This window comes from Camelina sativa, chromosome 13 (assembly GCF_000633955.1).
Source record: "Camelina sativa cultivar DH55 chromosome 13, Cs, whole genome shotgun sequence".
NCBI lineage: Eukaryota > Viridiplantae > Streptophyta > Magnoliopsida > Brassicales > Brassicaceae > Camelina > Camelina sativa.
Window position 1 is genome coordinate 14,312,709 of NC_025697.1, and position 25,603 is coordinate 14,338,311.

Consider the following 25,603-nt stretch of genomic DNA (forward strand, 5'->3'; position numbering starts at 1 on the left):
ATTGGGCAAACCAATGGGAAAATTGAGGAAGCCAAACAGTTTGCTGAGCTGAATCAAAGGTTAACATCACAATATAATGATCTCAATATGAAGTTTGAAGGACTTAACTCAAGAGTGAAGTATATGGAGAGCAATATAGCATCTACTTCAGCTCCAAAACCCACCCAACTCCCTGGAAAAGCAGTTCAAAACCCAAGGGAGTTTACTGCCAAAGCCATTCATATCTTTGAAGAGGAAGTCACTGAGGACAGTGAAGTTCAAGTTGGGGAGGATTGGTCATTTCTTGAAGCTGAGAGTGAATTTTGTGCAAAGCAGACTGACTTCGGTATTGCACTCGACCAGGTGCTCGAGCAAGCACTCGACCGAGTGAGTGTTCGTGTGGCCGATCGAGCTGAAGAGTCAGAAGCTGTCAAGCCTGCTAAGTACATATCTCCTGCTTACAAACCGCCTCTACCATTCCCAGGACGTTTCAAGGCACAGAAGCTTAAGGAATAAAGGGAAATCATTGAGAAAAAACAAATGTTGGCTTTGCAACAAAAGGAAGAGAAGGCTTTGAAGGAAGAGGTTGTGATTGAGAAACAAGAAGAAGTGATGGCCATACAAGAGATCATCATTGCTTACCAAGAAGAAGAGAGAGGACCTGCTTTGGAACAGTATGATCCATATCCTCTCTATAAGGATTTTTTGCTTGATTTATCAAAGAAGAAGGCTCAAGCTCAAGATGAGAAGGATCTTGAAGACCTTGGAGGAGTAATCATCCCAATTAAGCTTAAGGATCCAGGTCCATTCTATCTGCCTTGCACACTTAGCTATCTTCACTACAACCAGTGCTTATGTGACTTGGGAGCATCTATCAGTGTGATGCCCTATTCTATAGCACAAAAGCTTGGGCACACTGACTTCAAGTCCACCAACCTTCATATATGCCTAGCTGATGGTTCAAACAGAGATGTGGTTGGCAAGTTGGAGAATATTCCAGTCAAGATAGGAAGAGCAAGGGTTCATACAGATTTTGTGGTATTGGAGATGGACAAGGAACCTGAAGATCCTATCATCCTTGGGAGGCCATTCTTAGCCACAGTTGGAGCTGTTATTGATGTTAAGGAAGGTCTTGTGACCTTGAACATTTCTGAGGGTATAGCTATGAAGTTTAACATCTATAACCCAACCAACCTTCCTACCATTGATGATCAACCTTTTACTATCAAGGACAAAGGTGGTCATGAAGGTTTAAGTGAAGTGGCAACTCCAAAGGACAATCTCTCTCTTCAAGAGGTTCTGTGGAAAAGCTTAAGAGGTCAGTTCAAGAGTTGACTGGTATGGTTAAGGATCTCCAAGTCAAGCTAAACAAGAGGTCTTTGAGGAAAGCAAGACCAAGGCTCAAAATCAAGAAGAAATATGGTTTGTGTGTTAAGGGTGAGGTGATCAAGGATCAGACTCACAATGATCAAGAAGTGCCAGGGAGGATTTCATCACCTCCTTGGTATCTAAACAAAGCCTAAGAAGGCAGCCAAAGTCAAGCTTAGTGACTCTAAACAAGCTCACTAGGGAGGAAGTCCCTAAGGTATCCTTTGTAAATATGCTTTATTTTCTTAGTAGTTTTGATGTGTTTTGTTTTATGTTTGTGTTGGGCAGGCCTTTCAATGAAAGTGTAGATGGGTATGGAGAGATTTGGACTTGGGGAAGGAGATTCGCAAGCCCACTCGACCAGCCCACGAGAGGTACTCGACCGAGTTGGCAAAGAACTAAGGCCCACTCGATTCTCATTTCTCTAGAATGATCGAGTGGAGGGAAGAACAAGAAGAAAAATTTTGAAATTTCAAACTTTGGTCAAGGAGCTCGACCACGTGCTGGTCGAGTGTGGGGTCGAGTGGCAGCAAAAAGCAGGTCAAAGATTCTCATTTCAAATTTGAATGGTATGGACGCTCCACCCTTGTCTCCTTGCCCCCTTAGCTTCTTTAAATAAAGCCTTACACGATCCTATGTCTCTCACACTCTCTCATTTGCTCAAAACAACTAAAATCAAGTTTTAAAATCTCTCTCAAAGTTCATCTTTTGCTCAAGCTTAGCTCTTTTAAGTTTTTGGGTCACTAACCTATTAAACTTAAGCTTTGAGTCTATTCCCTTCAGTTCTATTCGAAAATGTCTTCAAGGATTCCAAGGAAGTCTCAACAATCGGCTGCAAGCTCCATGGAACGTTTTGATGATCGCCTACAATCAAGAGGAGAAGCTGGAAGAACCACTCGACGCCCCACTCGAGCATGCACTCGATCGAGTGGTGGTCCGAGTGGTCGATCGAGTCAGATGCCGCGTTCAAGAAATCAGTCAGTTGAGGAAGATTCTGAGAGAACTGAAAGTGAAGAAGAAAGGGAGCCAACTCTTAGTGATTTCATGAGGAGAAAAAATGCCAAAGGGAAGAGGCCAGCAGTTGAGATTGAACAAGAGGAGGTTGAGAGTGAGAGTGAAGAAGAAGGTGAAGAAGAAGAGGGAGAGGATGATGGAGAAGCAGAATCTTGTGGATTGACAAAGAGGCAACTTTATGAAGCCTTCATGAGAATGGAGTTCCTGGGAACTAGGTATCCACACAAGGAAACCATGGAGAAGCTAGCCATTGATAAAGATGTGGAGTACCTTTTTGAGAAGAGCAACCTAACCAAGTTCATGGGGCTTTGCATGGAGGGGTATAAAGAAGAAAGTTGTGAGTTTCTAGCCACAGTCAAGCTGCACACATATGCAAGGAAGGATGATGAGTTTGGAGCTGGTCATATTGCTTTCACAATCAAGGGGAAGAACTATGAGCTTTCTTTGAAGAAGATAGCAAATGTGTTTGGTTTTGAAGTTGGTAGTAATAGGAGCTTGAGGATACAAAGAGAGGAGCTCTATGCCATTTGGGAAACCATTGGAGACAACATCACCTATTCATCCTCCAAGACCAAGAGTTCAAAGATAAGAAGCCCAGTCCTAAGGTACTTCCACTAGGTCTTAGTAAATACATTCTTTGCTAGGAAGGAGACTGGAAATCTCAATGAGGGTGAACTCAACGTAATTGACATGGCTCTCAATGGAATCATCCTTGAGGCAAGAAATGGAACCATCATTCTTGGGACCACTGTGGAGACTGACCTTGCAATGGTGCTCATTGACCACATGATATATTTGAGAAGTTGGATAGGCAAGATACAAAACAAAGGGTCAAGAGGAGCCTTAGCCATTGGAGGCATCATCACTCCAATACTACAAGCTGCCAAGGTCCCACTTAGAGGAGAGAAGTTTTTGCCAAGATGGATTGACTCAAGCTACCTCACCTCCACTCTCATAATGGCCAAGGAAATGCATCAAAGAAATCACATCTTCAACTTTGAGCTTCCAACAGTTGGGAAAAAACAGTTGATCTTACCTAACCAAGAGCTCACCACCATTCAAGAAGGAGCAAACATTGATTTTATGCCAGCTGATGAGTTCTTGTTTGATGGGATAGTTCAACCTAGAGTTGATGAAGCTGGAGATGTGCAAATGGCTGATGGGGAGGAGCAATTTTACTTTGAAGATTATGAGCCCAACCCAAGGGATAGTAGAGGAGTGAGAGAGACTAGCAAGAGGTTGACTCTCCTACAAAAGTGGAGCAAGTGGCATGGGAAGAGGTTTGATAAGCTTAAGAAGAAGGTGACCAATATGGCTAAGTCCATCAAGGGCCTAAAAAAGGAGATTGCTGAGCTGAAGAGTGCAAACTCATCTCCAAGCCATTCAAGCCCTTTGAGGAGGAGTAGCTCAACTAGAGCACTCTCAAGAGTTGCAAACCCTGTGGAACCAGCTAGAGCTTCAATGTACGAGCCAAATCAGAGGAAGAGGAGTTCAAGTAGCCGAGAACAACAATTTTCGAGGCACTCGACCGGGTCACTCGAGCACCCACTCGACCGAGCACCCCAGATGCACTCGGCCGAGTTCCAGCCCAGATCACCTTATGGCTTCCCACCTCCAGCTGCTTATCCAGGATATCCAGGTTACCCTCCCATCCCACCCCAGTACTTCATGGATCCAGCAGTTCTACCAGCCGCAAGGTCAGAATTTTGACATTCGTGGTCCAGCTCGACCCCTCCCCCCACTCGAGCACGTACTCGACCGAGTCCCAGTCGATTCCCATCGTCGAGCTGCCCCCAATCTCCACTTCCAAGTCATCAACAAGACCCCAACTACACTTTTGACAGCATGCAAGAGGATGTGGACAGTTTCTTCTCCAATCCTTGAGGTACCACTATCACATTCCCTTGTAAATATCATTGCATTTGATGTTGTGTTTTGTTTTTGATCTTGAATCCTCTTACAAATTTCTTTCACACAGAGGACTGTGTGATTTAAGTTTGGGGGAGGGTTTGAGATAGCATTTGATGTTGTGTTTTGTTTTCTTATTTCAAATTTTTAGCAACATCATGTTAGTATTTGCATAGCATCTAAGGCATAGAAAAACCCTAAAAATTTGAAAATTTTTGCAAAAATCTTTATAAAAAAAGAGTGTTCATGTAGTTTGCATTGCATAATAGGATCTTGTTTAGCATGTTTCATGTAGGATTGTATAATATTTGCATTAGGGATCTATGATGAGTTTTGCCTTGTTAGCTTGTTTAATTCACTAGACTAGGATCAATGCCCAAGTTAATAGTACTTTGATGCTAGTTGAGTGGTTAGAAGCATAAGATTGAACCAAGCCTTGAATTCCTGCATTGCATTTGGTCTAAATTGAAGCATGTTGTGATTTGATGCCATTTCCTACTTATAAGAACTTAATATTGACTGTTAAATATCAATGTGTGCATTGCTTTAAACTCATGGATACCATATACATATTTGGATCATCTTTCTCCTTTTTACCACTCTTGTTGATCCAAGTAGCTGATTGAATCATTAAAATCAGTTTCCAATACCCTTAACCAACCCTTCTTTCAAGCCATGTTTATTCTTGAGTGTGTGAGGCCTTTTTGGGATTGAGCTTGGTAGAAAGTGTTAGGTTTGAACTGACAAGAATAATGCCTTGTGTAGTTCTAGTTTGCATTTTCCAAACTAGATAGGACTAGGTGATTTCATTGTTGGGTTTGGGATTTGGTTGTTTGAAAAAGAAAGAAAAGAAAAGAGGAAAAGAGAAAGAAAAGGTTAGAGTCTTTAGGAGGGGAATGTGTTTAAGTAAAATCAAAGTCTAGTGAAAGAATGGGAAGTATGATATTGTTTAAAGATGGTTTCAGTCAAAGAAAAGAAAGAAAGAAAAAGAAGAGTATAGCAAAATGCTTTTATGTCTTAAGAATAAGAAGAAAAGAGAACCATAGCAAATAAATAAGAATCTCCCATTCCACTAGAAAGATCAAATAAGAAACCTCTCCTAAGACTTTAAAATCAAAAGAGAAAAGGGTGAAAGAGAAGAGAAGAAGTTAAAGGGTAGCACTAGGATCAATTGGGTTTAGATTGATAGGATAAACACTTTGGGTGCCTTTGGGTAGACAAGGTTTTGTTCTTGTATGTGTCTAAGTGTTCTTACCTTTAGCATTCTTCTAAAGCTCAATCCATTTTTTATGAGAGAACCTTGATATTGATAAGCCCCACTCTAAAGAGAGACCATCATTGTCTCTAAACCTTTTACTACCAAGCCAAATGAGTTTAAGCATTGCATATAATTGATTCATGTTCTTGATTAATGAATGTTAAAGGAAATGGTTGATTTGAATGCATGTGGACATCTAAGGCTCAAATCAGTAAAGGTTGTGATATGCTTGTCTAAAATCTTTAAGTACAGCTCATTCAACTTGCATCATAGTACTAGTAACTTGGACATTGATTCTAGATGATCTATTTGCAAGCTTTAGGAGCTGAGATCCCACTTTCAAACCTCACATACCTTCTTATGTCTTGTTCATTTGCTTGAGGGCAAACAAAGACTAAGTTTGGGGGTGTTGATGTTCATATATTTTACCCTGTTTTCCCTTAATATATTCACATCTTTTGCATCTTTTGCTATCCATTTTGACCATTATTGCATAGCTTTAGGACTGTTCTTGCATTAGAGTTTAGTTGCATTGCATTTGCATCTTTTCATGCATAAACAGGTGATTTTGGAGCTTAAGGAGCATGGAAGCAATGCTGAGGAGAAGTGAAGCAATCATGAGGAGAAAGCAAGAGAGCTAAGGCTGAAGAACCAAGGTCCGGAGTCCAACTCGACTGCCCACTCGACCAGACACTCGACCGTGTGCTGAGAGGGACTCGACCGAGTGGGAGGAGCACAAGAGGAGCCAACTCGACCGGTCACTCGACCGAGCACCAGGTCGAGTTGGTCGAGCCGCCTGGCTATTTTGTCTTTTAGCGTTTTTAGGGCTTCCACTACATTTTCTATATAAGGGCTTGTACCTGCAGCCACCAAAAGAGTCCAGCTTTTTAGAGAGTCAAAAACCTAGTTTTTACCTTTTTTAGAATTATTCCTTTTGCACTTTTATTTTTTTAGATCTTGTACTTCTTTTAAAAGGAGAAAAAGACTAAATTCTTCAATATTGTTGGTTTCATAACTTTCTTAATATTGAGAATTTGAGTTTGGTTCTTTCTTCAATATTGTAGATCTTTGATTTATCTTTCTAATGATGCAAGTTTCAGTATTTTCTGGGTTTATGACTTTATTGTTCATCATGTATGCTTGTGAGTAGTTGCTTAGGATCTTGAGGATGGGTTAGGCTGGGTTGTGTTTGAGGTTTGTTTGATTTGGTCAAGCTTGATTGTTGTAGATCTCTTCTAGGCTAGATGTTCTTAATGCTGATCCTATATCTGAGAGGGTAGGATCTGATTTCAAGCCTCTTAGCATCACACCAATGTCTAAGGAGCATAGATAAGGCTAGATCTAGAGACTATCATTAGGCTTGCTAAGAGATTAGAAGTCTTGTTTGATTTTTGACATATTGCTTAATGCCTGCTTGTGTAGATTCTTTACTTTGTGAGAACAAGTCTAGAGATGCATGAGTTTGATTGTTTCTTGCCATGAGAGTGGATTAAACATGTCTTAGAAATATATGTCTAGAGATTAGCTCAAGTTGTTTGAGATTTGTTGACCAAGTTAGATGACCTCAATCATAGTCCAACCCATGAATCCCTCCTCAAGACCTTCCTTGTTTATTGATTTCTTAGCTTAAATCCTGTTGTTTGATCGTTGTTTGATTCGTTTTGGTATTGCTCTGTTTTTCTTGTGTTGCTCTGTTTTGCGTATTTGTCCAGCTCGACCCTGCACTCGATCAGCACTCGATCGAGTGCTTGCTCGAGTTCCAACCCAGAACTTGTGTTTATGATTTGTGTTTGTCCTGTTTCACCCTAGTTGCATTTCTGTTGCATTCATTTAGTATCCTGTTCATTACTTACCTTGCATTAGTTCAATACTTGCATTTCCATAGTTTCTATTTCTGTTTGTCATAATCACTCTGTTCCATTTGCATTTAGCTCCTAGTTCTTGTAGTTTTACTTTCTGCACTTTCCATTTCATCATAGGATTGTTAGTGACAAACAACATTTACATATGGCTTGACTTAGACTCATATGCAAATCTTGATTGATCACAAACACTCAGATTGGATTGACACCTCTTATACTACAATTGCATAAGGGGAATTGAAACACCCTGACATCCATTCATTCATAAGTCATCATTCCATACATCATTCACCACAACCACAAAATAATGTGTTTCAAGGCCCATAAAAAAAGTAGGCTCATGAACTGAGAGTGGACATAGAACCCACTAAAAGGTGGGCGGTCGGAATGTTACAACGACGACGTAGATTATACTAGAGTTCACCATTTTTTCTTACAAAACCATGACTGAATCAGAGGTTGTCAAACTCTTTGTCGTCTTTGAGTTTTACTGGAGCTGAAGACAACAAGCCTCTATCTAGATGTGGTGTTTAATAAGCTCTTATTATAAATCAAGAAATTATTTAGAATGAACTTCATTTTGGTTTGATTTACGGAAACACCATCACGTTTGGTTTTGATACGTGTATGACTTTGATATTTAAGTTATACTTTAATTTAAACAATTCATAAGTTGAATTGTAGCATTCGATATGTAATATTTCATAGGTTAAACCTGTAATATTTCATAAGTTAAACTTTAATTTAAAAGGTAAATATATATATTTTTAATGTAATGGATCAAAGGGGTTTATTTTTTATATATTTCCTATTAGTGGTTTTGAATAAACTAGTTTAAATTTTATGATGAATACAAAGTAAATTATTGAGCATCATAGAATCTTGACAATTACCCTAGTTAATGGACGAGTGGTGAGATATACATATATATATAGTTTTCGTTACCTCTATATAGACATGTTCCAAAACATAATAATTAGCAGTTTCATAATTTCTTATCAAATTAGAAGTATCCTATAAAATGCTACAAAAACGTGTAATCACTAGTGTTAAAATGCAAAAAACGGAAAGTGTTTCAATTTTGGTAAAACAGCGGACAATGTAGACAATGGCAGAACTATTATACGGACATCGTTCTGGTTGGTTAGTAGTCAAAAGGCACAAAACCTTTATATATCTCCATCGGTCGGACATATGACGAAATTGTATAAACTAGCTAGAGGGTCTATGAAGCGTGAGAAAGGGAGACGGCAGCATCCACCCTACACCGACCGACATTTGATGAATCAACGTTTAAATTAGAACTATTGGTCGCCGGCCTTCCGCTCATATTTCTTTTAAAACAAAGTTGAAGACCACCTACGTAACTTCACGATCGTCACTACTCACTAGTCTTGACATTTACTTTAAAAAAATAGGGCCAAGTAAACGGAATTCTATGTAAATATCTACATTTATAAATACTTGTCCATTGGAATGTCTATATGTATGTGTGTAAACATGCATTATTGTATCATATATGTTATGTGTGTGTATATATAATTTGTTAATCAAAGTCCACCGGATGGTTGGGGCGTGTTGGTTGTATTTGTGCTCGGCCAAAGTTGAGATTTTGACTCTAGTTGAAAAGTCCATCCATACACATCAACTTTTCTATTTAATGGAATCTACATCAATCAGAGAGTAGAGAATAGCTTGTCTTTTTCTTTGTATAATCTTCGTATAACTCTAATCTTTAAGATTGGAAAGATTAACGTTAATAATTGGCGTCATTACAGAAGAGAAGTGGCGCATAACACGTGATGCAACCGTCGTTACAAACAAATTGGAACCAATCACGTTCACACAGATCACTGTCAAGACTTAGGACGATGTTTGCGCGTTAGCCATTTGCCCAAATGCCAACTGTCTACTTTACTAATATTATAGTACTATTTTTTGTCTTTGATTACGTATTCTAGTGCTCTTCATAAAAAACTTTCCTAATGCAATCTATTAATATCAATGTATAGAATGTTAACGAACTTATAATGAAAAATATTGTATATGATTATTGAGAAATGATTGAAATGTGACGTTATGATATGTTGAGAAGAAACAAAATATAAATAGGAGAAATTAGTTTATAATTGGAAATTAAAAAGAGTTTAACCACGATTTTGATAGTTATTCACATTCAGCAATTACGTAAGAACAACAATTATAGTTACTAGTTTTCTGATCAGTTCAAGTTCCATTCATTGCAATTAAACCGTTATAAACAATTTTAATTAAAATGTACCATATATACTTTCTAATATAATTAAGGTCATAGGTTGGTGGTTTCTATGCATTTGATTTGGTGTACATCATAAATATTAAATGAGTGTAATATATAAATGATAGTTCAAAAAATTTAACCAGAAAATGCAAATATCTTTTTCTTTTATTGGTCTTGTTAAAACTGCCATAGATACAAACTTTTACCGACACAAATTTTGACTAAGGCAAAACAAATAAGATTACCAAAGATATGGAGAATTGTATTTTTCCACCTTTTAAGACAGTGGCATAAAGCATTAAACTGTATCAGCTTTGTCAAAAGAACATCTCAATTTCAATTTACTGTAACTAGAAGAACAATATGGTCCTCTAGCCAGAACTTTGACTTTGTCTGTCTCCTCAAACAATTTGGAACGTCGAAACCCAACTGCACGTACGGGCTTTGAGGTTAATAAGCATCTATATATCCAGTTTCAGCAATTTTTTATTTTGTTCAATGTGGAAGATAGATTTCTAGAATGTAAAAGTTGAATTATATTTACTTAGACTAGTTACAACAATTTGTTTGTTGTAAACTATTTTACAACTGTTGAAAAAAATATTTACACTACAATGGTTTCTTGTAATCGAAAAGTAAATTAGGTGGCAAATTTTGTGTTGATAAATATCAACTTCGGTGAAAGTAGAAAGGAGAAAATAAATGTGACAAATGTTGTATTTTGATTGGTGACTTTGATTTCTATATTTTTTTTAATCTCAATGATATACTTCAATTATTTTATATTATTTACAAATAAATATATCAAAATTTATAGTTTTTCATTTTTTATAAATAAATACTACTTTCATTTGATTTGGATATAGAAAAAATGATGAGATAAGGTATTGTAATTTTATTAAATAAAACTATTGTCGATGGTAAAAATTATATAAATATTGAACAATGATGTGGAAAAGATAAATTATCATGTGGAATGTTGAAAGGAAATAAGTGGATGTTATAAATGGGTAACCATTATAGATAGTCTTAGACATGTTAATTTTACTTTTTCTGTATACAAAGAAAAATCTCTATATTAGTAAAAAAGAAGTACAAAATTATTTTTGGGTTGGGTCATTTAAAAAAATTACCCGAAATTAAAACAATCGGATATGGGTGAGAATAACCCGAAGTAAAGTAAATGGGTCATCGAGTATTAAACCCAAAACAAAAAAAGAAATAACTCCATAAATAAATGTAAATAAATGTAAAGGTCTATAACTTCCCCCAAAAATAAAACATCCTTCCACGTTATTTCCAATCTCGACTTCATCGTGATTCTCGATCACAAATATTCCCTTTATCATATCAAACCAAACTTCTCCGTGAATCAATTAAAATATTTAGGAAAATCGAACAATCACAAAGATATCAATCGCTAACAAATATGTTGATTACCAAAATGATCCTAAATTTAAGCAACGTAATTTGAGTCACATAATTGATTTCCAAATCAAAATACTCATTAATTATACTATCCAAAACTAACAAATCCCATATATTTCATAATTAAAAGAGAATATACCCTAAAACTAACCTAATCGAGTGACAAATCTACGTCTACCAATAAATATGTCAGTCATCTAGGCTGAATTCATCATAACTTCTACAATTTATTTGCTTCATTTTTCTCATTATTCTTTACAAATGGCGGCCATTTTTCCAATCACAGACTTAGCATCGATCTTGATGATTCAAGTCAAAATCGTTCATTGTTTCCTTCAAGTCAAAATCGTTCATTCTTGGAAACAGTACACCAATTACTCTGGTGAGATCATTGAAATATTCATTTTATAGGATTTCAGTTTATATATTACAATGAAGTTTAAAACTGATTATCAATATGTGTTTAGGGAACTCTTATTCATGTGACAGTTAAGAAATAACAACTACCTAAGTTATAGAGAATGAACGTACCTGGTCGTTGAGAATTTTGCATTGACAAAGGCAATGGGAAAACTCACGGTTACAATGCACGCTTATTGTATGTCTTTGCTCAACATTTCCTCAATTGTACCATGTAAAAATCCACTGACCTGCGACAAAACTTTGTTTCTTTTTTAACAAAAAAGAACCAATAGTGTAAAACAATTATGCAAATCCACTGATACGCTTCACATGACAAGGTACAAATAGAAAATGATGTTCGGTTCTTATTTTGTTATGAATAGAAAATTAATAGACACGATATTTGTTTACAATAATTTTTTCTATCAAATATGATGTTATTAACATTTGTTTTTCAGGACATGTAAACTAATCCATATGTTCTAATCATGAATTTACAAAATTTCAATCAGTATATGACCTATTCAAATTGTTTTATTTTGTCTCATACACCTTTTTACTTTTAATATTTGGACATGCATTACCTTTCTTTCTCATCAGTGGATAACTCGAGATTTCCAAAAGTATTGATTCACTTGTAGAATGATCTAATATTCTTCTCAACCGACAATGATAAGTAAATATGGATGTGAACCGACGAGCGCTGAATCCATATTCTCCTCAGCTGTTTTTCATAAACGGAATCTGGATCTGATGGAAATGGTGGCTCCTAAACGAAATCTGGAGCAGCTCGAAACTAACCTAAAGAGAAGTCATTGATCCATTGAAGAGTGAGAGATTTTTCGAATGTAAATTTTCTCAGATTTTGTTGATTTTGGAAACTTGTGTAGAAAAAGATAATGAATAGGAATAGCTTACCTTTGTAAAGAAAAACAGTTCAATCAACGAATTTTTGTTGTATTGGGTTCGCTTTGATTTCATGATCTCTCTGATGATTGAGAAATTTGCACATCAAGAAGGGTAAAATTATTATTTTTTAAATTGGTTGCTTATTGTCGGTCACTTTCCCTTTCTATTTTATTTTATTGGAGAAATTGAAATAAAAATATTTTTGGGCTTTGTGGACCTGTAAAATTGCGAGAGTTTTTATTCATAATTATTGGGTTCTCTCATTCGTGTTTGATTATTGAACCCACGACCATCATTTATTTTCATAACACATTCCTCTTTAATTTGTTTGATTGTATATATATTTATATAATTGTAATGCCAATAAATATACTTTTGATTGGATTTAGTATATACTTTTGAGCCACCATTCCTTTTTACTTCATTTGATTTAGTATAATCAAATGATATTCAGATTTCAGAGAAAAAAAAAAAAAAAAAAAAAAAAATTCCATTCAAAGGAAACCTTATAATATTAATTGGGAAATATTACATGGAATGCTATTTAAATAGGTGTTTTGGAATCATACAAAAAAATGTGAAATTACTCTTACAAATTTTGAGTATATTTGATTTAGTTGGACCAGTAACATAAATTATTATAAAATATTTCCAATTTTTAATTAAAAATCTAACCATAATTTAGAGATTTTTTCATGCGGATTATTTCCTATATTTTTATAAAAATTAAATATTCAAACAAGCAATACATATATCCCGTCTAAAACTTTTACCCAACCTCTTATTGTAAATATTGTGGAAAGGGTAATTGTTTTAAAATAAATAATTTTGCAACATGTCAGAATATGCATGCAATTTTCCAACCGGTCAGAGCATGTAGAAAATTTAGCTCAACAATATCATACTTTCTAATAAACTTTTCCTGTATTTTTTATTTTATTTTATTATATTAAAACTCATTCTATTACCATTTACTTTGTTCCTTCTATCGTTCTATGCAAATGCATTGTAAAAAAAACTTAAAATCTATAATTCACCGTACTCCACTATATTGAAATGAGAATTTAACATATTCTAACCTGTTATGGATGTATGGATTACATGTATCCGTGAATATTCCTTCGCGCTGTAGCGCGGGTCCGATCCTAGTGAATTGTTATTTGACGATACAAATGCGGAGATGAAATGGAAAACTAAGAAGCTAATTTTATTTTTATTTTTTTTTGACAATAATTAGAAGAAGATACTTAGAAAAGCTACAAATTACATGTACACAACCTCGGAAGTCGAAACAAAACTAGAAGAAGCTAATTAAATCATAATGGGCCATTGTAAGGAAGCTAGCAAGATGGGCCTCTTAAGCCCATAAGAAAAACTTAGGGTGTTTTTTTTTTAACCCTAAGTATAAACGCTATGTCTCCTCCATCGTTTCTCTCCCGTTGCCGCACTTGCTTTTCGCTTCTCCTCCTCTGAGGTAAACTACTCTCTCTCGCTCCATCATCTCCTTCCACTGTGTCTTTGCCATTGTATTATCGTTTTTACCATCTGATTATGTGTAAAGAAACCATCGTTGTGAAAACTGTTCGATTCCTAGTTTTCGTACCCAATATTTATACATTTTACATGTATTTAGCCGATGTATAGTTTCGCTGATGATTAGGGGTAGAACCATGAAGGGTCATGATAGTGAATCTGTGGTTTTGGTAAACCCTAGAGATCTAGAGTGCTATAAATATGTTCATTGTTTTTGGGTTTGGTTGCTCTTATTCTGTATCTCTAAGTGTAACTTCTTTGAAATGATGGATCGTTGTGGTTTTGAATCCCTTAGATAGACTAGTAGCCTAACATAAGATGTTGTGTTTTGTAGTCTTTGGATTTAGATTCGTCTAATCTTCAAGCTAATCTTCAAGATGCAAAACGAAGAGGGTCAAGCCACAGAGCTTTACGTTCCTAGGAAATGGTAATTGAGCATTTCTTCTTCTGTTTTCGTCTATGTTATTGGTTGATTCGTAGACTCTCTCATCGAGCTCAAAAAACTAAGAACGTTTGGTTTCTGTGTGTTTGATTGACTTATACAGCTCTGCTACTAACCGGTTGATCACATCCAAGGATCATGCCTCTGTGCAGCTCAACATTGGTCATTTAGATGCTGATGGCGTGTACACTGGACAATTCACCACCTTTGCTCTCTGCGGTTTCGTCCGTGCCCAGGTTTGTGACAACACACTTTTACCTATATAGACTATGTATTCTTGTGTTCTTAATTCGTCAATGCTTGGCCTCCTGCTTCCTGTTCATGAATACTTTGTTTATACATTAGAAGATTTGAACAACCCTTGTTAAATTGTATCTTTTCGGTTTGCTAGCTTTAGGATTACCTTTAGGAGATTGAGATAGAACATACCCCTCCTCCTAAACAAACACTGTAATTATAGCTAATCTTTCTTTCTCTCGAGACTGTTAATTTAATTAACGGTGTATTTTGATTGCAGGGAGATGCAGACAGTGGTGTTGACAGGCTGTGGCAGAAGAAGAAGGTCGAAGCCAAACAAAACTAAGAGCTTTAAGCTGTCTTTTCTTTCTTGTCATTTTTGTTTTCTGAAAGATTATCTCTCATACTGAAGTAATGGTTTTGACTTGAGTCTTGGAACTTATTGCTTTTTGTGCACCATTGTGTTCTTCTATTTTTCCTCCAGTACGTACGATAGAGCATCTCCTGTTTCTCGACCCTTAAGATCATTCCAAAGCTTTGGATTTCGTGGCCTCCTTATCATTCGAACAGTAAATAGATTGAATACACTATAAACGTCGTAGGCCATATCATTAGATCCTTGTCATAGAATTAATTAATTTGGTACTTGGATTAGATTTGATTGGACCCAAATTCGAAATTCACAAGTAGCCATTGATCTGCTCTTATACTCTTCGTAGAAGGCTTCTGTCTCATTTTAAAAATATATCCGACTTCCTTTTCATCTTTACCATTTCTATTATTATACACACACTAAGGATTGCTCTCTTAGTTAAATCTAGTTTGTATTTATGCCGTCGCTCGTAGTCACCATTTGTTTCCATCCTTATATGCAGTCTTGGGCATAAAACAAAATAAGAGATGACTTATTGTCATAGCTTTTTCTGCTCTTCTAAATGCGTTATCGACTTATCGTGAATTTGGTTTTAATAACTAGAATCAGATTCTCTTCGGTCGGTTCTAGAATCATTATTAAAGAACTAAGGAATCACTGAAAATGTTTTAATTACGTCTGTGTTATATATAAGTAACGATTTTAATTTCAAATGTCAGTTGTTTAATTGTTTATTATTAGGACAAAAGCACGTACAACAGTTGTGTGTTAAACTAAAACATGTAAGACCAATATAACAATTCGACTCCTAAGGGACACTATATTTACATATTCTTTGTCATCAAATATGCTTTCTGAATTCTGCTTGAAAGCATCTCATAACCCACAAATTTTTGTCTTGCTTTATCGTTTATTCTTATTCCTTTTCAGCTTAAAAATCTCTCTTTTTCATTTAAAGATTTATTCCTCTCCCAAGTCCAATTATTCTCCTCAATTTTATTCTAAATTTTGCACCCAAAATATGATATTCCAAACTAGTACCTCACTTCACCATGTGACAAAAATTTATACAGAAAAATACCGTATGTTTTCTACAAATTTGTCTTTCCCAAAAAAAAAAAAAAGACTACAAGTTTTGTAGAATCTTAATTTACTGTTACTAGACGTCTCTATACATTAATTTTCTTACAAAATATGTCATTTTTAATAATTGATTTTTTTTTTTTTTTGCATTAGTGATGACTTTGGTTCTGGAATATTAAATCATCCAGATTTTATGTCCATGAAAAGTTTTATTTTCCATTAATGTACATTTTCTTATTTATTTTACAAGAATATATTTAGTTAAATACGAAATATATATGTGTTTTTAATATGTAAAATTTCATTCTACCGAATATACGAAATGAAAGTGTTTATGATTCCTTGATTATTCAGAATGAATTACATCGATACATATAACAATGGAGGTTCCACACATTAGGGAAGTCTCCTAAATTAACGAGATTATATACAATCGAATATTGACAAGATAATCTACATATAGAAGTAAATATATCATTCCTAACAGCCCCCCGCAGTCACATCGTCGGATTTGCGAACGGTGAGACTGGATCGAAACTCTTGATGAATAGAAGTGGGGAGTCCCTTTGTGAAGATATCAGCATACTGAAGTGATGTTGGTACATGTAGAACATGGACCTCGCCAATGGCCACTTTATCTCGTACGAAATGAATGTCCAGCTCTATGTGTTTAGTTCTTTGATGTTGAACTGGATTTGTGGAGAGATAGACGGAGCTGACATTGTCACAATAAACGATGGACGCAGATTTGATGGGGCGATGTATCTCAAGCAAAAAATTTCGTATCCATGTGAGCTCAGCGATGGTGTTAGCAACACCTTTGTATTCAGCCTTTGTGCTGGATCGCGACGGTGTCGGTTGATGTTTTGCGGACCAGGAGATGAGGTTGGGACCAAGATAAACACAATAACCCGAGGTGGACCTTCGAGTATCAGGACAACCGGCCCAGTCGGCATCGGAGTAGGCTGTGAGAGTGTCAATCTGCCCTCTGGTCATTTGAATGCCGTAGTCGATGGTGCCTTGCAAGTATCGGATAATGCGTTTGAGAGCATGAAGATGAGGTAGTCGAGGGCGGTGCATATAGAGGCATACTTGATGAACAGCGTATGAGATATCTGGACGCGTTAATGTTAAATATTGTAGAGCACCTGCAAGACTGCGATAGTACATTGGATTGTCAATGAGTTCGCCATCATCGATCGAGAGCTTGGATTGTAGGTCTACCGGTGTGGCCATGGGTTTGCAATCGATCATACCAGCACGATGGATGATGTGTTTCGCATAGATAGATTGACTTAGAAATAGGCCGATGGCATTAAAATCTGCTTTCCTGCCAAGGAAGTGATGGAGTTTGCCCATGTTGGTCATCGGGAACTCTGTTTTCAACTTGGCAATTATCTTGGAAAGTAACAAAGAGAAAGAAGCTGTCAAGAGGATATCGTCAACATAAAGAAGTAAGTAAGCACACTCACGACCACGTTTGAAGATGAAGAGAGAAGTATCCGCCTTGCTCTGCACAAAACCCATCAGCTTGAGAAGAGCCGTGAACCGAGAATTCCAAGCCCGAGGCGCCTGTTTTAAGCCGTAAATGGCTTTGTTTAGCTTGCATACATGCGTGGGCTTGCTTTTGTCCACAAAACCTGGAGGTTGGTGCATGTAAACCGTTTCTTCAAGGTTGCCTTGCAGGAAGGCGTTTTGGACATCAAGTTGATGAATGGGCCATTCAAGAGCAACTCCGACATTGAGAATGGTTCGAATTGTTGTTGGATTGAAGACGGGACTAAACGTTTCATTATAGTCGATGCCCTCATTTTGTGATTTGCCGTTTGCCACGAGCCGTGCCTTGTGCCTATTAAGAACGCCATCTGCATTATATTTATGCTTAAAGAGCCACATAGAACACACAATGTTAACATTAGGTGGTCTCGGTACAAGATCCCAAGTCTTAGTCTTAATCATAGCACCATGTTCATCCGTCATTGCCGGGTTCCAGTTCGGATCAGAGAGAGCTTGCAAGTGACTTTTAGGAAGAGGGAATTTGGTTTTGGTAATGAGTGAAAGAACCTGTTTTGGTTTAGAGATACCGGCCTTAGACCTAGTGGTTATAGTGTGCGATGGAGCAGCGACAATGGGAGGTGGAGGAGCTACAGGGGGAAGGGCCGGGGTGTGTGTTGGAGGTGGTGTGGGGAAGGGAGCTTGTAGAATGGGCTGAAAATGAGGAGAAGTATCATCACTGGTGTCAAGAAAAGTGTATGGGACGGATGGGATGAGAGGTTCCGCGGCGGGAAACTTGGTTTCATCAAGGTGACATGACTAGAGATTATGATCTTTCTCGTTTTGAGGTCCATACACCTATACCCGCGGTGTTGAGAGGGGTACCCAAGAAAGAGACATGGTGTTGACCGAGCCGAAAGTTTGGTGAGATGAGAGTGATTGATATTAGGAAAACACAAACACCCGAAAACCCTTAAGTGATCATATTTTGGTTGTTTTTGAAATAGTAGTTGAAAGGGAATTTGATTTTAGACAGCTTTCGACGGAGTGATGTTTAGGATGTGGACAGCAGTATGTAAGGCTTCTACCCAATAGGACGGTGGTAAACGAGCTTGAAATAAGAGAGTACGAATGGCATTGTTAATAGTTCGTATCATTCTTTCGGATTTCCCGTTTTGTTGAAAGGTATGGGGACAAGAAAAACGAACATTGATGCCATGGGTGGCAAAATGGTTGTGAAACTCTGTGTTGTTGTACTCCCCCTGTTATCACATTGAAAATTTTGTATTTTGGCTTTGAACTGAGTGGTGATGTAGGCAGAGAAGTGAAGGTATTTGGAAAAGGTGTCACTTTTTCGTCAAAGTGGATAAACCCAAAGGAAGTGAGAGAAATGATCAAGAAACAACACATAGTAACGGATCCCACTTATGCTTGGTAGTGGTGATGTCCACAAGTCAGAGTGAACTAGTTCAAAGGATTTGTGAACAGTGGTATAAGAAGCAAAAAATGGTTGTTTTATTGGTTTACCCAAAATGCAAGGTTCACATGAAACAGGAACTAGTCCTTTAGTACAAAGAGAAGGATTTGAAGAGAAAACAGTTTGAAGAGAAGAATTGTGAACATGGCCGAGTCTCTTATGCCAAAGCTCAGGTGTTGAAGCCAGTAGAGCGATGGGAGAGGAGGTCGGTGTCTTATTAAAAGATGCAGGTAAGGAATAGAGATAACCAGAGCTCTCAAATCGGAGAAGAACTTTCCGACTTGGAAGATCCTTTGCAGTAAAACCAAAAGGATCAAAATCGACAGAACACCAATTGTCTTTAGTAAATTGGCGAACAAATATAAGGTTTTTGACAATTTGGGGTGCAACAAGGACATTTTGTAGTAAGAAAGGTTTTGGTTTGGAAAGAATGGTTGTGTTACCCGAGGAAGTGATAGGATTGATGAACCATTACAAACAATAACAGAACTATTGGTGTTATGATTAAGAGTAGAATTGAGGATACCTGCATGTGGTGTGAGATGCGCTGTGGCACCAGTGTCCATGAACCAATCAGAGGCGGAAGGATCGTTGAGCGCCTCCGTCACATAGGATTGAATGGATTGTGGAAACTCGACATAATTAGCTTGGGGGTGGGGAGGAGCCGACAGTTGGAAACGACCTGGATGTGGCTGAGTCCATGGAGGATATTGAGGCCAGTACGGTGGAGGAGACGACCAGTACAGTGGAGACCCCCATAGAGATCCCCACGAAGGGCGAGTGGTGTGGTTACCACGACCTCCTCTGCCGCGGTTGTTGAACCGCTTTCCCCTGTTGTTGTTGTTGTTGTAGTTATTGTTGTTGCGAGAGCGAGTCGACACGGACTGGTGGTGTGGTGAAGCAGCAACGGTGAGTGCCGTGGTGGAGGAGGCATGGTCATTGTGAGCAGCAGAGGAGCGAGACACCTTCTGGAGGCGGTTCTCCTCAAGTTCAAGCATTGACTTAGCGACATCGAAAGAAGGGAACGGTTCTTTGTGTTTGATAACATTGATGATGTTATCGAATTTTGCATTGAGGCCATTGAGGAGATACATTACCAGTGTGCGTTCATTGACAGTGGCATCAACATTAGCAAGTAGATCAACAACAGATTTGAGCTTCTAACAATAGTCGCGAATTGTCAGGTCACCAATCTCCATGGTTCTGAGCTCATTGTCAAGTTGGATGACACGAGCTTCCTTGTTATTACGGAATTGGTTCTCGACGCGGAGCCAGATGTCGCGAGCAGAGCCACCGGTCTTGTATGACAAACGGAACAGAGGCGGAGCAAGAGTGCCGTAAATCCATAGTTTGACGAGACTATCAAGTTTGTGCTATGCCGCGTCATTAGCACCAGTGGGAAGAAGAGTGCCATCAATATGGCCAGAGACGTCGAACGTCATACAATGAGTTTGAAACAACTTTCTCCAGGCATCATAGTTGTGATCTTCTAGATCTAGGATAAGAGGAATGTGATGTTTGATGTTGGTAACACCAAAGCATCATTCGTTGAGAGGGTTGGCAACAGCCATGGGAAGAAGAAAAAGAGAGGGAGAAGAGAGACAGAGAAGAAAAGAAGTTTGAAAGAGGTCGGATCATATGCTAAGCTCTGATACCATGAAAGTGTTTATGATTCTTTGATTATTCAGAATGAATTACATCGATACATATAGCAATGAAGGTTCCACACATTAGAGAAGTTTCCTAAATTAACGAGATTATATACAATCGAATATTGACAAGATAATCTATATATGGAATGAATATATTATTCCTAACAGGAAATATATATGTGTTTTTAATATGTAAAATTTCATTCTGCCGAATATCTTTATTCAAAGTAAATATTTAATTTAATTTTAACTACTGTTGTTGTTTTCGTAAATGCTCCTCTAATAACACAACGTTCGGCATTTTACAAGATGACCACTTGAAGCCTAATTACGTCAATTAGCTTCTAAAAACCTAAACCAATCAAATCACATAACGCAACAAGAGTTTGGATTGCCTTCGCTGAGTGCCTCAAACGACTCCGACGGCTGAGATCTATACGAATAAAACTCGGGCGGTGGAGATTCGTATCCCGTGTCCACGTACTCATAAGAATAATACGACGTCGGATGAATAGGAGCAGCTGCGTAATACGACGCCGTCTCGTTCCCACCGTTACTCGGCCCGTGTGCCGTGTTGTAGCTCACCGTATAAGACGGCGCCGTTTGAGTCTGCTGCGTGTGATAAAACGAAGGAGGCGGCGGTCCTGGACCGTACATTTGTTGTGGAAGGTGACGTGGAGAACTGTGAACCGTCGGATACGGATTCTGCTGATGATATTGAGGAGGTCCGTGAATTATGTAATGATCTGGTGGAGCAGAGTATATCACTGTCTCTGGCGGTCCATCGTTTTGCGGAGGACCACCACCACCAGGTACGCCACCGCCACCTTCCATCACCACCGTCGTGTTGCCTGAGCTTTTCTTCTTCTTTTTCTTTTTCTTCTTCTTCTTCGGAGCTCCATCTCCTTGAGGTTGAGGTTGTCCGTTTACAAACGTCACAACTTGTTTCACCTGATCACAGTTTCCTCCTCCTCCTCCTCCACCACCACCACCTCCGCCGTCTCCGCCGCTGTTGTTGTTGTTTTCGTCGTCCTCATCTCCACTTGTTTCTTCATCTTTTGCTTTCTTCTGATAATTACAGTCGTTGTTAATATTGTTATCCATTGACGTAGGCCATAGCTCGGCGTGTCTACCGGCTTTCATGATCTTCTTGATTAGAATCTCCGGCTCTACGTTTCCGATCACCGTTACTTTTTGTTGCTTCACGTCGATGTTTGTTGTATATACTCCTAATAAATCATTTTAGCCATACCATGATTATTAATAAAGAGATAAAAAAACAAAAACTAACGTAACAGACATATATATGAAGATATAATATTAATTACCATCGATTTTGCTTAATTTTTTCTTGATTTTTCTCTTGCATCCTTCGCAATGGATAGAAACTCTCAAAACCCATGTCTACAACCAGGAAAAAACAAGAAGAATAAATTAATAAATCTTGAAGAATAAGAAGAAACAAAATTGATTANTTGTCCGTTTACAAACGTCACAACTTGTTTCACCTGATCACAGTTTCCTCCTCCTCCTCCTCCACCACCACCACCTCCGCCGTCTCCGCCGCTGTTGTTGTTGTTTTCGTCGTCCTCATCTCCACTTGTTTCTTCATCTTTTGCTTTCTTCTGATAATTACAGTCGTTGTTAATATTGTTATCCATTGACGTAGGCCATAGCTCGGCGTGTCTACCGGCTTTCATGATCTTCTTGATTAGAATCTCCGGCTCTACGTTTCCGATCACCGTTACTTTTTGTTGCTTCACGTCGATGTTTGTTGTATATACTCCTAATAAATCATTTTAGCCATACCATGATTATTAATAAAGAGATAAAAAAACAAAAACTAACGTAACAGACATATATATGAAGATATAATATTAATTACCATCGATTTTGCTTAATTTTTTCTTGATTTTTCTCTTGCATCCTTCGCAATGGATAGAAACTCTCAAAACCCATGTCTACAACCAGGAAAAAACAAGAAGAATAAATTAATAAATCTTGAAGAATAAGAAGAAACAAAATTGATTATTATGTAAGAAAAATGATCGAGCTTACGGTGTATCTAAGAGGTTCAGGGTAATCTTCAAAAACAATATGTCTCTGATCTTCTTGTCTTGTGTCTGTTTTGATATTCTCTGTTCCTAAATCCATTGGAGAGAAAGAAGAAAGAGGAAGACGAAGCAGAGAGGGAGAGGGAATCGATGCAACTTCATGTGTAATATAGCACTAGTAACGAAGTCATCGATCCTATTGGGACTCCTTTAGCTGATAATATTCTCTTATATTTACCTTTTTTGAAAAGATTATAAAATGCTCTATTTTTTTTCATTTAAAATACTTCTATAGAAATATTTTCAGAAAACATGTTAAATTATCAAGTCTGTTCTTTTTGGGCCAGTCTTCATTTACGATTAAAATAAGTAAAAATATATTTTCATATATTATTTTACCACAAGCATGGTGTGACATTCACACACATCCACCACGTTACCACAATCCTTTAGTTTTATTTTCAACAATGATTTACGAGTACCTGATCTCCTTTGGAACATCACAACAGTTTTTTTCAGTTTGATTTATTTTACTAGCAAGCTTCAATATAATTATGAAAGAAGTGTGATTAGGATCCCACCTAAGTCTTCATCGTTTGACACTAACTTCATAACGACATTTGGCAGTCAAATGTTTTCTTCAAATGAGAAATGTAAATAAATATAAATACACGCACCATCGATTAGAATTTACCCATATGTGTTTCGGAGAAATGCAGCCTAACTAATCCTCAAAAGTCAAAACAATGGAACTGAGATGTTTTTTGTTTGTTGCTTACATTATAATTGTCGATTGCCATTTAGCCCTAGGCATTAGGGTTCCCGAACCCGATCGGGTTCGGATTTAAACATATAGAACCCGTTCGGGTTTTTTATATTTTCAAGTGGGGTTCAGATATTACCCGTTCGGGTTCGAGTTTTTCGGGTACACCCGAACTCAATCAAACTTGTATATATATAAATATATAAATTTTAGAAAACTTGTATATATATAAATATTTAACATTTCATCTTAGCACCGAGAAACTAAGATGTCAAAATGGTTAAAGATGCAACCTTAAATGCTCAAGGTCATGGGTTCAAATCTTCTAATATGCATATTTTTACATTTAGTTCGGGTGGGCATTCAGGTTCGGGTATTATCCGAACCCGATCGGGTATCCAAACCTTAGAGATACTGACCCATCTACTTCGGGTCGGGTTCGGGATTCGGGTCCGGGTAAAATGCCCAGGCCTAATTGCCAAGTTAAACATGGTGTGGTATCAACAATCAAAAATAGTTTGCAGGGTCAATCAATAACAGGCATGGGTAAAAAAAACAAACAATACTCTATTGTCCATCTAAAGTGACGAAAGCATCCTTGAGAAGTCGTTGTGCTTCTTCTCTCCTCCTGCACACACAACCAAAAACATCAAACAGACCCATAAGAACTAGAAACCAACAAGCTTCTGAGGGAATCTTTATCAGATTGATGATATTGGCACAACATTAAGCAGAAAGCATATACAAACAAACCTCTTAATGTCCTCCACAGCTTGCTTTCTCTGTTGAATTTGAAGTTCCATAATATGAATAAGCGTAGCTCTCGCCTAGACAACAAAGTAAAAGATAAGCAACAAAAAAAGATGAGATTAAATTTGAAAGAAGAAGAGATCTTCCCATACTTGGTGAGGCCTCAAGGAATTGAGAAGGTGATGCAAATTCTTGAAGATTGAAGAAATGTCACCAATCCTCTTTGCATATTGAGAAGGTCTATCAACAAGAACATCAGCAAGCTCCAATATATGTAACTGAAGTTCTCTATTCAGCGACCTGAGTTCCTTCTTGTAATCTACTAACGCAAAGATAAAAAAATTTCAAAAAAATTGGGATTAGGCAAAAGCCATAGAATGACATTACAACATACCAACAACATTTGAATCCTTGGGATAAAGTTGAGGCACTCCTTGTTCTTCTAAGCTTGGAAGAACATCCTCTGTCTACACACCACCAAAAAAAACCCATAAAGATGAAGGAAGAATAAAGAGGGGGAAAATGTGAAGGGGGGAAACTCACAGTATAGTTGCCTCCGAAACAAACGTAAGTGCCATCAATGGGAGGAGGAGGTTCAGGAGCAGAGTTAGGGTTTTCTGAGTAATCCTTGTAAAGTCTGTAATATGGAGGAGGAGGCGGATACGTAGCTGTAGCCATTCTCTACAGATCCAAATTAAAACATAAGATTCCTAAAATTAGGGTTTCTAATCGAAGCAACGAACGATTCAATCCCAAAATCTAAGACTTCAATCGAATGATTCTGGGTGAAAATTGTAACAAATTGAAAGGGAGAAACAGAGGTTTTACATCGACACAAACGAACCTTCTTCGCTGGGAAACAGCTTGAGGATGGTCGGGCTCTAGCTGATTACAACATTCAGAAGGATTCAACTCTCCTCACTTGGTTCTTCGTCTTCGTGGTGGAAGCTTCTATGCTTTTGTGATCTGAGTTCTGCTGAGAACATAATATTAAACCATCCACAAATATGGAAGAAACAATTGTATAAAGAAGAACATGTCATTCAACAAATCCGATGTCGTCCAGCGGTTAGGATATCTGGCTTTCACCCAGGAGACCCGGGTTCGATTCCCGGCATCGGAGCTATTTTTACTTTTATTTTTTTTTCCTGCTGTCTCAACGGCTTCGATTTTACCTGAACAGAGTTTAGTTCGAAGCGAACATCGTCCAAATTCGGGTTTAGATTTAACCGGTATAAGAGGGACGAGAAGTTTAACCGGTATGATTGAAAGGGACGGCGTATTAAAAAGTTGAAAAAGTTAAGGTTTTTTTTTTATACCTGAGAAAAAAAATATACAGTAATGGATTTGTCCAACA

The 25,603-nt window shown here is 37.5% G+C and overlaps 3 protein-coding genes, 1 long non-coding RNA gene and 1 other non-coding gene across 8 annotated transcripts; 2 read left to right on the forward strand and 3 right to left on the reverse strand.

Annotated features, from left to right (window-relative positions):
• Positions 10,708-12,510, reverse strand: LOC104736743. 2 transcript variants are annotated; one of them, XR_759626.1, is made up of 4 exons: positions 12,398-12,510; positions 12,064-12,280; positions 11,609-11,727; positions 10,708-10,989 (listed from the first exon to the last, which is right to left on the reverse strand). It is a non-coding gene; the product is annotated as an uncharacterized LOC104736743 (long non-coding RNA). The 2 variants fall into 2 exon arrangements; XR_759625.1 differs by having other exon boundaries at positions 10,708-11,727.
• Positions 13,795-15,127, forward strand: LOC104736744 (40S ribosomal protein S21-2-like). Its single transcript, XM_010456793.2, has 4 exons — positions 13,795-13,862; positions 14,256-14,348; positions 14,467-14,599; positions 14,881-15,127. Exons 2-4 carry the CDS (start codon positions 14,299-14,301, stop codon positions 14,944-14,946), a joined length of 249 nt encoding a protein of 82 aa, XP_010455095.1. The 5' UTR covers positions 13,795-13,862; positions 14,256-14,298; the 3' UTR covers positions 14,947-15,127.
• Positions 20,691-22,914, reverse strand: LOC104736745 (WAS/WASL-interacting protein family member 1-like). The gene is made up of 3 exons (XM_019234499.1): positions 22,738-22,914; positions 22,565-22,640; positions 20,691-21,908 (listed from the first exon to the last, which is right to left on the reverse strand). Exons 1-3 carry the CDS (start codon positions 22,831-22,833, stop codon positions 21,046-21,048), a joined length of 1,035 nt encoding a protein of 344 aa, XP_019090044.1. The 5' UTR covers positions 22,834-22,914; the 3' UTR covers positions 20,691-21,045.
• On the reverse strand, positions 23,796-25,227 carry LOC104736746 (mediator of RNA polymerase II transcription subunit 7a-like). Of its 3 annotated transcripts, none has more exons than XM_010456797.2 (6): positions 25,091-25,227; positions 24,790-24,927; positions 24,641-24,713; positions 24,399-24,565; positions 24,250-24,323; positions 23,796-24,124 (listed from the first exon to the last, which is right to left on the reverse strand). In XM_010456797.2, the coding sequence occupies exons 2-6, from the start codon at positions 24,922-24,924 to the stop codon at positions 24,064-24,066; spliced, it is 510 nt and encodes a 169-aa protein (XP_010455099.1). In that variant the 5' UTR covers positions 24,925-24,927; positions 25,091-25,227; the 3' UTR covers positions 23,796-24,063. The 3 variants fall into 3 exon arrangements, with proteins under 3 accessions (XP_010455099.1, XP_010455097.1, XP_010455098.1); XM_010456795.2 differs by having other exon boundaries at positions 24,399-24,568; XM_010456796.2 differs by having other exon boundaries at positions 24,399-24,568; positions 25,075-25,227.
• Positions 25,298-25,369, forward strand: TRNAE-UUC. Its single transcript has one exon. It is a non-coding gene; the product is annotated as a tRNA-Glu (tRNA).

What these genes read in the sequence shown, in the direction of transcription:
- LOC104736746 (XM_010456795.2), bottom strand. Translation starts at nt 24,924, where the DNA reads ATGGCTACAGCTACGTATCCGCCTCCTCCTCCATATTACAGACTTTAC. An exon ending in CAAGGATTCAAATGTTGTTG is followed by an intron (nt 24,569 to 24,640) that starts GTATGTTGTAAT and finishes TCTTTGCGTTAG; the next exon opens with TAGATTACAAGAAGGAACTC. An exon ending in GCTGTGGAGGACATTAAGAG is followed by an intron (nt 24,125 to 24,249) that starts GTTTGTTTGTAT and finishes TTGTGTGTGCAG; the next exon opens with GAGGAGAGAAGAAGCACAAC.
- LOC104736744 (XM_010456793.2), top strand. Translation starts at nt 14,299, where the DNA reads ATGCAAAACGAAGAGGGTCAAGCCACAGAGCTTTACGTTCCTAGGAAA. An exon ending in CTTTACGTTCCTAGGAAATG is followed by an intron (nt 14,349 to 14,466) that starts GTAATTGAGCAT and finishes TGACTTATACAG; the next exon opens with CTCTGCTACTAACCGGTTGA. An exon ending in GCGGTTTCGTCCGTGCCCAG is followed by an intron (nt 14,600 to 14,880) that starts GTTTGTGACAAC and finishes TTTTGATTGCAG; the next exon opens with GGAGATGCAGACAGTGGTGT.
- LOC104736745 (XM_019234499.1), bottom strand. Translation starts at nt 22,833, where the DNA reads ATGGATTTAGGAACAGAGAATATCAAAACAGACACAAGACAAGAAGAT. An exon ending in CTGAACCTCTTAGATACACC is followed by an intron (nt 22,641 to 22,737) that starts GTAAGCTCGATC and finishes TCCTGGTTGTAG; the next exon opens with ACATGGGTTTTGAGAGTTTC. An exon ending in AAAATTAAGCAAAATCGATG is followed by an intron (nt 21,909 to 22,564) that starts GTAATTAATATT and finishes ATGATTTATTAG; the next exon opens with GAGTATATACAACAAACATC.